This window comes from Apaloderma vittatum, unplaced genomic scaffold, assembly GCF_000703405.1.
Source record: "Apaloderma vittatum isolate BGI_N311 unplaced genomic scaffold, ASM70340v1 scaffold21561, whole genome shotgun sequence".
Lineage (NCBI taxonomy): Eukaryota > Metazoa > Chordata > Aves > Trogoniformes > Trogonidae > Apaloderma > Apaloderma vittatum.
This window is the reverse complement of record NW_009699891.1, coordinates 11,281-22,363: the sequence shown is the minus strand read 5'-3', so window position 1 is coordinate 22,363 and position 11,083 is coordinate 11,281. Positions and strand designations below refer to the sequence as shown.

Sequence of the window (11,083 nt, the reverse complement as noted above, 5' to 3'; positions counted from 1 at the left end):
CTACATACAAAGTACGCTGAAGTAGCTTTAATTTGATAAATGTATCTCCTCATTTTTCAACACTCTCTAAACCACAAAGTCTCCCAGCTGCTTTGACAGCAAGGAAGCCAGTAGGAATCTGGATGAGATTCATTAATAGTAAACAAGCTTACTACTATCAGGAGATTTTTAAAACAGGTGTTTTCCTTTAAAATAGACTATTTAAATACTTTTTCTCATAATAACAAAGCAAGCAGATCAATAGTCACCTTACTATGTAAACAAACAGGTCTGAGACACTTTACTAAAGCTACATAATCAACATGTCAATCTTGTTTCAGCACACCCTTGCCATGACCTGAAGCTAGTATTTGCTATTACAGAAGCTAGTGCTTACACATAGTCTACATATTAATGGCTGCTTATACAGCAGTAGTAGTTTTTGCACAGGTCTTTTAAAAATAAATATTTCATCAGTGCACACAGTGATTTCATCCAGATTATTTAGGGCAAACAAATCTCACAGTTTGTTCTCCTCCAGATCACCGATCTCCTGCAAAGCTTAAGTATTTTAAGAAGTCTGATTTCTAAATTTCGAAAGTAACATGTTAAGTTTACATGACTGGAAGCTTACCTCTTCTAATGAGCTATCTCCTATTTTACCACCACTTTTACCATGAGCTTTAAGTATCTCTCTCAGCCCAGTACCTGCACCATGTCGAACCTAGAAAATTGAAATAAAAAGTCAAAATATGCAGGAACAGAGGATGAAAACTACACTGAGTAACTGAAACAATACTACTTTGTCCTTAATAGAGATGTTTCAAGTGCTACACTTCGGGCTATGAGGATGATTAAGGGACTGGAACACCTGCCTTATGAGGAAAGGCTGAGAGACCTGGAGCTTTTAAGTTTGAATAGGAGAAGACAGAGAGGATTTAATTAATGTGTATAAACATGAGAGTGGGCATCAAGAAGAAAAGAACAGTCTCTTTTTACTTGAACCCTGTGATAAGACAAGGGGCAGTGGATTCAAGCTAGAGCAAAAGATGTTCCACCTCAACATGAAGAAGAACTTTACTGTAAGGGTTACAGAGCCCTGGAACAGGCTGCCTAGAGAGGCTGTGGAGTCTCCTTCTCTGGAGACTTTCAAGACCTGCCTGGATGTGTTCCTGTGTAACCCACCCTAGATTCTGAGGTTCTGCTCTAGCAGAGTTGTTGGACTCGATCTCCAGAAGTCCCTTCCAATCTCTAAGAGCCAGCGATTCCATGATACAGAGTTAGTGGTACTTCGTCGTATGGGAAAGGGTAGTACTTTCTTAGATCAAATCATATACTTAAATACCAATCTGTTTTTTTTCCTAAGTGTTTTCCAGCTTATGGACAGAAGTAACAAAGAATTGCTTCTATTTTCTAACAGAGAAGAAGGTATTACCACATTTGTAGTAATGTGGCCAAAGACAGTTTTCTTATAGTGAGGTTAAACTAAATGAGACTAGTGTTCAGAGGAAGAGCAACTAGAAGATATTAATGGTTTTAGTAAGTACATAAGCTGAAGAAAAGCAATATTCTTTTATTTCTTAAACACTTTATATTTCTCTTTATATTATCTAATATAATTATATTTCTTTAGAACCATTTATATTGCTTAAACAGAGTCTGGATCCCCACTGAATATTTTGGGGTCTGCAAAATAAATTTCTGAGAATTTCTATTCTGCATAGCTTGGCTAAATACTAAAAAAAATAAGTGAACGAGTGATATGGGAAAGCAAACTATAGCTATGTTTGTGTTCCCACCAAACATAAACAGCAGAAAGATGTGCTATGGACACACCTGTTTCTGGCATTTTTTGATATGTAATTGGACTAGTAATTGGCTAATCAAAAAAGTCCACTTAACAGATACACAGGAAGTCACAAAACCAAAGTTTTGAGTAAGGTTTTCACCAAGAGGCCTTTACATAGATTAGAAGAGGACTCTTTCTTTTTTTAAGAGCACTTCATATACCTGGTAATAGAAAATTATTTACTTCATTTCGTAACACTAACAACTAGAACTGAGCAGTGGGTAGGTCCTCCCTTCATCAGAGTACCTTGGGTGAAATGCAAACATACATGTCCTCATGTGTACAGCTCAGTGGCTGCTGATAAAACCTACAAGCAAGTCCATAAAAGACAGCCAGAGAACCTAGTCTTAAAATACTAATTATTCATAATACACCAATCACTTGTTTACTTGGTCTAAGATTGATTATGAGCTAGGTTTTACAAGCCAAGAGAGGAAGGCTTCGCTAGTTAACACCTTCTGCAAGCATAAAATGGCACTAAGACATACAAATGCATGAAGGAAGTAGCATGGAATCTTAGAATCATAAAACAGCTTGGGTTGGAAAGATGATCTGGTTCCACCCCCTTGCCATGGGCACAGACACCTCCCACAAGACCAGGATGCTCAAAGCCCCATCCAGCCTGGCCTTGAACACTTCCAGGGACCAGGCATCCACAACTCCCTTGGGCAATCTGTGCCAGTGTCTCACCACCTTCACAGTAAGAAACTTTGTTCCCGATATCTAATTTAAATCTACTCCCTTTCAGTTTGAATCTGTTACCCCTCATCCTATCACTACAGGTCCTGATAAACAGTCCCTCCTCTTCTTTCCTATAGCCCCTTTCAAGTACTGGAAGGTCTTCCTGAAGCCTTCTCCTCTCTAGGCTGAACAGCCCTAACTCTCTCAGCCTGTTTTCACAAGTGAGGTGCTCCAGTCTGCTGATTGTCTGAATCATGCTGAATCACCTCCTTTGACCTGCTGGCCACACTTCTCTTGATGCAGCCCAGGATGCCATTTGCTTTCTGGGCTGCCAGCACACATTACTGGTTCATATGTAGTTTTTCATCCACAACACCCCCAAGTTTTTCTCTGTAGGGCTGCTCTCCATCCACATATCACCCAGCCTGTATTTGTGCTTGAGATTGCCCCAACTCAGATGCAGAATCTTGCATTTGGTCTTGCCAAATTTTGAGGTTTGCACACGCCCACCTCTCACACTTGTCAAGTTCCTGCTGGATGGCATCCCTTCCTCCAGTGTGTCAACTGCACCACACAGCTTGGTGTCACTGGCAAACTTGCTGAGGGTGCGCTCGCTGTCCATGCGGCCAAAGATGGTAAAAAGCACTGGTCCCAAATACTGACCCCAAGGAACACCACTCATCACCGCTCTCCAGTCAGATGTTGAATTATTCACCACAACGTTTGTGGAGTGCAATCATCCAACTAATTCCTTGTTCACCAAGTGGTTCATCCCTCAAATCCATGTCTTTCCAATTTAGAGACCAGGAAGTCATGCGGGACAGTGTCAAATGCTTTGCACATGCCCAAGTGGATGATGTCAGTTGCTTTTCCCTTATCCACTAAATGCTGTAATCCCCTCACAGAAGGTCACCAAATTTGTCAGGCATGATTTGCCCTTAGTGAAGCCACGTTGGCTGTTGCCAGTCATCTCCTAATTTTCCATGTGCCCTAGCATAATTTCCAAGAGGATCCACTCCATGGTCTTGCCAGAGGTGACACTAACCAGCCTGTAGTCCCCTGGGTCTACCAGCAGGGATTCATCTTGTCTGACTTCAGCTGCCTATGAGCTAGGCAAGCAGTCTGAATAGTCATCCAGGCCAAGAAGATGCCAGAGGGCCATTTTATAAACATGTATTTAGAAGTAGTTTAACCTGTTTTTCATCCATAACATACCATAATAATGATTTTGTATTGATTTACTTCCTTAATTAAGATGCACTATCAAAGGTACTAAGAAAGCTATGAAAATGTCTGCATTCCAGGTGACAAGTGGACTTTGGCATCAGCTGCGAAGAGCCAGCTTTCAAATAAAGTGAGGCTTATTAGCTACGATGCAGTGATGTGCCACATGAACATAATTATCCTTCTTCTGCACCCAAAATAATGGTGCTGAGGGCATATGATGTGTCTCTGTTTCCAAGCTTGAGGACAGTATGGACATAGCCAACTAAGTCTGTTATAGTTGGTGTTCAAAAGCTTATTTTTAACTTAAAAAGCCGAAGTTAATTCACAACGGTTATTTCCATCTTTTGATCGAGGAAGAGACCACTGTCAGCTACTTCATATTTTTGCTTGAAACTAATAAAGTTTGTGGAATAAAAGTATAGAGAATGAATAAAAGGGTGAGCAGAACACATTTTAAATCTTGAAAATAAGTTGTCTAGGTAACCAAATATAGCTTTTGTAGTTTGTATTTACTACCTTTCTAAAAAAAAAAAGCTAGAAGCTCTTTTTACAAATGAAGAGAACAATGAATGATTTGTAGCCTATCATCCCATTAATAAAGGAGTGATTCCTGCCTGCTTTTCTACTAGCTTAGCATTAGAAAAATGTGCCACTGTTGTCAGCAGACTTGCATAATATTCCTTGAAGTCTTGATGAATCCAAGCCTGTTTTAATTGCTTAATATTTTTGATGATAGATTCGTGTGCTTTTACTGTGCTTCAATTTCAATACTTCCAGAATTCTCACTTACCAGTGCATTCCACAATTTTCCCACTCTCTGCCTGAGTATACACGACACATCAGTTTTTAATTTCCCCTCTAAATGAGTTTTAGAAAGCACTTAAGTTCTCTAAAAGAAGATTTGTCCTGGCAATGTAATCTGCATTTATGATTTATTTCATCTTGGTATCGAACAAAATGCTCAAGTCCTACACACACAATTTGTCTGTTTCTGTTGAACCCTTTTTTTAAAACCAATATTTACACCTTAGATACTGCACGTCTTACCTCCCAAGAAGGGTTGAAAAGGTCATTGCACACCTCTTCACAAAAGCTTTCCAGAGGCCATTCATTTGCCTAAATTCATAAAAAATTAAATACAAGATTAAAAGAAAGAGGGATCAGGCAAACACGTTCTTTTATCATATGCCACTTAGATACATGAAGATAATGGAGACATCCAAAAGCTTTGTTACTGGACAGAATAGAGAGAAACAAATAACCTTCTTCTACACTTCAGAAACTTCGCTGATTGGTGCTAGATCTTATAAAAGCGTATGAAGTTTGCCTGTTTGTAATAATTAATTTTGACATTCTAGAATTCGGCCTCCCTTTAGGAACCATGGTAAGGCACAAAATTAAGCAAAGTTTCTTATCCTTCCCAATAATTCTTTACATTTAACTTTCCCTTTAAAGAACATAACAGGCAAGTCTCAGTTTGAAATTATACTACATAAACAAATTGGGTCAATTAATCTAGTAATAAATAACAGCATGCTTTTCAAAACACATTCTGCATTTTTGAAAACCAGAAGCATATCCACTATTCCAAGGAAACCAACATGGCTGTGGAAAGAAAATTGCAATGTTAACATCAGTAAGTTCACACCATCACCAACATAAAATATTTGAAAGGCTAGCAACCAGCAGCTATTCAGCCTGCAGTTGTCATTAATCTCTCAAATCCATTTTCAAATCATCATTTTGCAAATAAATTTAATTACCAAGCTACGCCTGGAGGAAAAAGTCTTAGTTTTGTAGAATACAGACTAATTAAGATAAACTCCCTTCAGACGAACTTCTATATACCATTTGTATTCCAGTATAGCATTTCTTACAGTTTTTTTCAGCTTTTCAGTCTATTGAAACAAATGCCAGTTTTCCTGAGACTAAAGTAATTGTTTAAGTTCTATCTTTAGTAGTCGAAGATTTAATTCTAAATTAAGACTAATTAAAATAAGGCAAAGATTAAAAAAAGTATGCATGAACATTCAGATCAAATTATTTATGGCTCAGTATAATCCTATCATTTAAGTGTTTAGCACAGTTTTACAGTTTAATACCCAGGTCTGACACCTGTAAATCCACCCACTCAGGTTCATTCGGGTCACGAACTGCAACCAATAGATTAAATATGTTTTCTTCTTCGATGCTATGCAGAGTTTCAAGCTCATTTACCCTACTACATGTAGAAGCAAGCCGTCAAAGGCATTCTTTAGCATTCGGAGAAGCGGAGTAAAGTGACTGAAGAATTTGGGAGCACAAAAGAGTTTCGTTTTACATTACTAAAAGATGGAATGACCATTCGTGCTAACAGCATAACAATACATCATACCTCTTCTGGAGCATTTTCTACCAACGTTCTTGAGTCTGTAGCAGGCTGGTTGATGACAACATTTGCAACTTTTCTTCTCTTTTCTTCTGGTTCCCCATCAGTGCTATCGTTGCTGAGAAGGAACAAGTATAAATTTATGAACTGAAAATATAGTTTAGGCAGAAGTAATTATTTCTACAGCTGAAGGTACAATGAAGTGTAGCAAGAATTCAAAAGAAAGCTATTTAACACTGAAATATGCAAAATCACTAAGTTTACATGTAAAAAATTCAGCAAGGAGACAGCAGAACGCTGTTTCAAACTGGCAGTCCTCAGCCTTTTCCCAGAAATACAGCAATTCTTAAATTAAGGAAAGAATTTTATTTACTGCTTGTATAAACATAGTAGGTGCAATAATAGGCCATTAAAAACTACAGTGAAGAACCAGCATACATCAGGATTTTATCTTACATTTTTTATTATTATCTTATTAAATCCCCCATTTCCATGCACTAATTTTAACTGTAGCATCCCATTATTTCAAGATCCCTCTGAAGCTAGGCCCTTAATGAAGCTCTACTGGGAACATGCATGGCATGCGATCTTTTTACCATCAGCATAATTAACACGTAACAGATTAAGATGCAAAGACCATAGGAAGTTTTCCAACAGATAAATCACAATCCCAGCTTAACTGAAATAAAAGCAAACCAGTTCACTATTATACCTCTTCTCATTAGCTTCCACAGCATCTCTGGATCTTTGCTTTGCAAAAAGCTTAGCCATTCTTTTGGCTTTATTCTTTTGTCTACTGCTCATACCAGCCCGAAATTCTGAGTCAATTAACTCAGCAGCCTGAAGAGTCTGAAAGAGAAGTCATTCATTGTCAATTCTTCTTACAATGAAGGTCTTGAAGAATTATCAAATCCACAGCGCTCTCAACTTCCCCAATTCCATCTCAAACTCAGGGCAGCAGTTTGACATCAAACACTAACATGCAACTATGAATTCAGGAGCCTGAAGCTTCATATTAGATGCTGATCACTATACTTAAAATATAAAAAAATATAACTACGGCAGCACAAATAAAGCAAACCCACTGTATTACTCCTTGCATTCAAACAGTCCAAGGTTTTACCTACAGGTTGTTTGTTTACTAGTGAAACTGAAGAAGGAGAATAGTCCAGATCTTCATCATTGAACAGATCCTCAGTGTTCATCCCAATTGCAGCACCCATATCTAAGCCAAGTTTCTTTTGTAACAGTTTCCTCTGTCGTGCTATCCTCTCTTTAGGATCAATTTCACCTTAAAAGATTTTTAAAAAGGGAAGATGTGTTAGACTTCCAGTCTGACGTATTATTGAAGATTTCCTCAATGAAATAACATAAGAAAGCCAAAAATTACAGAATTAAATTGTACTTGGCTAATACATTAATACAATCTCTCTAAACAATCACATCGATTCCTAGGAAAACTTTTCCTGCTGCTGAAGCTACACTAATACTTAAACTGCAGTCAAATTCTAAGCAGAAAATCTCTCCTGAAATTCATTAAATTATGGTTTTTTACTTCTCTAGACCACATGTAAATAAATCAAGTTTTCCCCAGATTTAGAAAAGAGCACTTTGAAAGTAGCAAATTAACACACTACAAATAAATTCAGCAATTCAGCAACTGATTCAGAAACCAGCACTTTTTTACTGAACACAAGCATCCTTGTGGGATCTTGATTTTTGAGTGTTTTGTTTGTTTTTAAAGTTTCTTTCCTTCCTAAACTTTATCTTCTGCTGGGAAAAACAGACCTAAGAAATAGTACCCCCCTGTAAAACTCCTGGAATAATACACAGTCCAATATCCTATATTAAGCTAGGTTGAATCTGAACCAGTTTTCTTCAGAAACAGTCTTCCCTGTAAAATGCACTAGACCCAGGTGTCTCCTTCTGCCCAAACTAACTCCTGATGGCAATGTGGACTGAAGCATAAGTATGATTTTCCTAGAGTGCTGGAGTCTTAACAACCTTATCCTCAATCTTGATGTGTCACACGAGGCTCATTCAGGAAGTTAAGAAAAGCTACTTCAACAACATTGTGAAGCTTCAACACTTCTAAGTACTAAACACCAAGACTTTGTGAGCACTGACATTTACATGGAAAAATAGAAGATTTTAGTGCCTGGGTAGAATAAACCCTCCAAGTAAAATAAAACTTGTATCTTGTAGGGCTGTCAGACATCTCTTTTTTTTTTTCTCTAATAAACACATGTGGTACGGAAATCAGTCGTGCAGCTGTGTTTTTTTGGGGGGGTTGGTTTCTTTCTTTTGGGAGTTGGGGGTGGGGTAGTGGTGGTGGTTTTTTTAGGTCAAATGTCTGCACAGAAGCTTGTGAGCAGGTAACTAGTATTGGTAGAATTTTGGGATATACATCAGGATTATATATTTTTTTAAATTGCATTTAACTGACAAGCAGAGAAATACAAACAACTTCCATTCTCCAAATTCCCTAGAAAATATTTTTCCTTTCACAAGGTCATCTTAGGACTTCTAAAAATTATTTAGCTTGATTTATGTCCATTCACATTGGCTACTTACTTTAAAAGGAAAGCTGCTACACTACACAGAAGAAAAAGCAGCATTTGAACATCCTCCCACCAGTTAAAAAAAATCAGCAAATAAAGCTATTTTTAGTTTCATTTCCTTACTTACATTATTTACAAAATTTATTTGCATCCATAAAATTATTTATGTGCAATCATATGACACTGGAATAAATATCAAGACTTCTATGAACTAAAGTGTCCTATTCCATCTACTTGATTTCTGAACAGGTAAGGTTTCATTAGAAGTGCTAAAACTTACACAACACCTTAATAACCTAGCATAAAAGACAGCAAGCAATAAAACAGCAGCCAGGCTTAACAGACAGGACACTGCTTAAGTGTCAGCAGCCATAGGTTCTGTTCCTCGCTGAGCTAGCGATCTGTGCACCCTGCACAGAATGCAGCATCACACGCAGAGAACAAGTGAATCAGGGCTATGCAGTCAAAGCAGATTCTTATCTACTGCAACATTCAGTTGGAGCAGAAACTGGAATACGGATTGGAATTAGAGCAGGAAAGTAAACCAATCCTCCCAACTAAAAGGTTTCAGGAAGATATCAGACAAGTCACTTGAAACAAAAGGCATCTCACTGGTACTGATACTTTACCTCTCAACTTTGACAGTATTATCGCGGTATTTTTCATGCGATCTTTCTATATTTGAAAGCTTAAGGCTTTCAAATAAGCCACATCCTACTACTATATTTGGCAACACTGTTTTAATGAAGGACAAGTGGTGATAGTTTCTGCACCTCAAAGTCTACAGAAATTCTACAGAAGCTGTTAATATCCTCTTCCCCCCCGAACACATACTAATTCCAGTAAGAGAAAAAACAAACACTAGGCATCCCCTAAAAGAAAAAAAAAATAATAAAAATAATCCTTCATCTTGACAAAAAGAATAAAAACTAGCTATGTTGAGGAATATTTTCTTCTGTTATTTCCTAGCATTCTGAGAAGCCATGGATGGCTAGACTCATAATACTGTCACAGTAAACCTTCCTGAGTAAGTTTTCTTGTCTGCAAGTAAAATAAAGATATACCTGATTTATCATCTTGGACTTCAAATTCTGCACCAGCAGATCCAAGAAGAGATGCACCATGTTTTAACAACCGACATATATCAAATCTGTCAAAACGCAATCGATCTGTTGAAGGCAAGTCTTCCATAGGACTTTCTGAGCCTGGTTCTAGATAGGACATTGAAAACAACATTAAGGACAACGTGATGAATTTTTTTCTGGCAGAAATTTAAGTACGAGAAAGAGGAGGAAATAATTTCTCTGAAGTAATCATCAGACACATAGCATTTTGATTCCCCAAGTGTAAAGACTCCAATTCACAAAGATAGACTGAAAAAACTCACTTAACACACATCACTGAGCAGGAAAAACATTAACTATTTTCCCCTTGATAAATCTAGATTTTTAAAATCTCTGACATTGACGTACCACTAAGTTTTTGTACATATACAGTCAGCCTGGAGTTTGAACTCAAAAATAGTTCAAACAGGTATCATGCCAGCACTGTGTCCTATCCTATCACCAACACCCAGGCATGCCGAGTATGAATGCTGGAGACTAGTCTTAAAAGGTACAAGAGAGAGTCAGCTACCAAGGGCTGCTGAAGCCTAGTTATCAGCTCCTCCCAAAATCCAGCTGCAGGTACAGAGCAGTTCAATACTGATATACAAAAGATTTGTTCCTCGCAAGCTATCTTATCTCCTGATTACAAATTCACTTGCAAAGTATGCCCTCTCCTTAACACTCTGATTAGTGTGTTTTGTGGCTCCTAGTCACGTGCAGTTTAGAATCCAGAATGATTGCTATTCCTACATAACGCAGCATGCTCACATCCTGAATTACAACCAGCAATATAAAACAATTGTTACCCGTAAGAAATACAGCATTTGGTTTGGCATGTTTCATTCCATCCACATTTATGAAAAAACTTACTCATTTACAGTAGAATGAGTTTAAATGCACAAAACACCACCTGCATTTCTTCGGACCTGAAGTTAGTATTGCGTTACACTTACACAAAACTAGAAATGATTTGTAGCAAACCTAAGAACCTAGATGGAACAGACCACTGTAAAACACTTTACTTCAACATCAAACAATTTAAATGAAATAAAAGAAACAAATGTCAGAATTGCCATTTAGCCCATTTTCTCAAACACATACAACTACTTTTTCAATTTTATATCTGATACACAGATACAAAAGAACTGAACAATGATTCAAAAGAGCTGCTGTACTCAGTCTGATAGGTTGCCCAATTTCCATGTAGAAAAGGTGTGCTGTAAGTAATTCTTGAACTAGAGAAGTGAAATGAACTTTATTTATAGCCTCTATCATCTTACCAATGATAGAAGTTATTAAGTATATAGATAAA

General features: G+C 37.5%; 1 protein-coding gene across 1 annotated transcript in view; it reads right to left on the bottom strand.

Moving 5' to 3' along the window:
- LOC104280810 (TATA-binding protein-associated factor 172-like) overlaps nucleotides 1-11,083 on the bottom strand; it is a gene marked incomplete at both ends in the record, with an annotated part of 22,802 nt that overhangs the window by 9,334 nt on the left and 2,385 nt on the right. Inside the window, 6 exons of the mRNA XM_009878581.1 lie at nucleotides 614-703; nucleotides 4,784-4,852; nucleotides 6,111-6,222; nucleotides 6,817-6,953; nucleotides 7,232-7,395; nucleotides 9,730-9,876. Coding sequence (XP_009876883.1) covers nucleotides 614-703; nucleotides 4,784-4,852; nucleotides 6,111-6,222; nucleotides 6,817-6,953; nucleotides 7,232-7,395; nucleotides 9,730-9,876 — 719 coding nt within the window. The remainder of the gene's footprint in view (nucleotides 1-613; nucleotides 704-4,783; nucleotides 4,853-6,110; nucleotides 6,223-6,816; nucleotides 6,954-7,231; nucleotides 7,396-9,729; nucleotides 9,877-11,083) is intronic.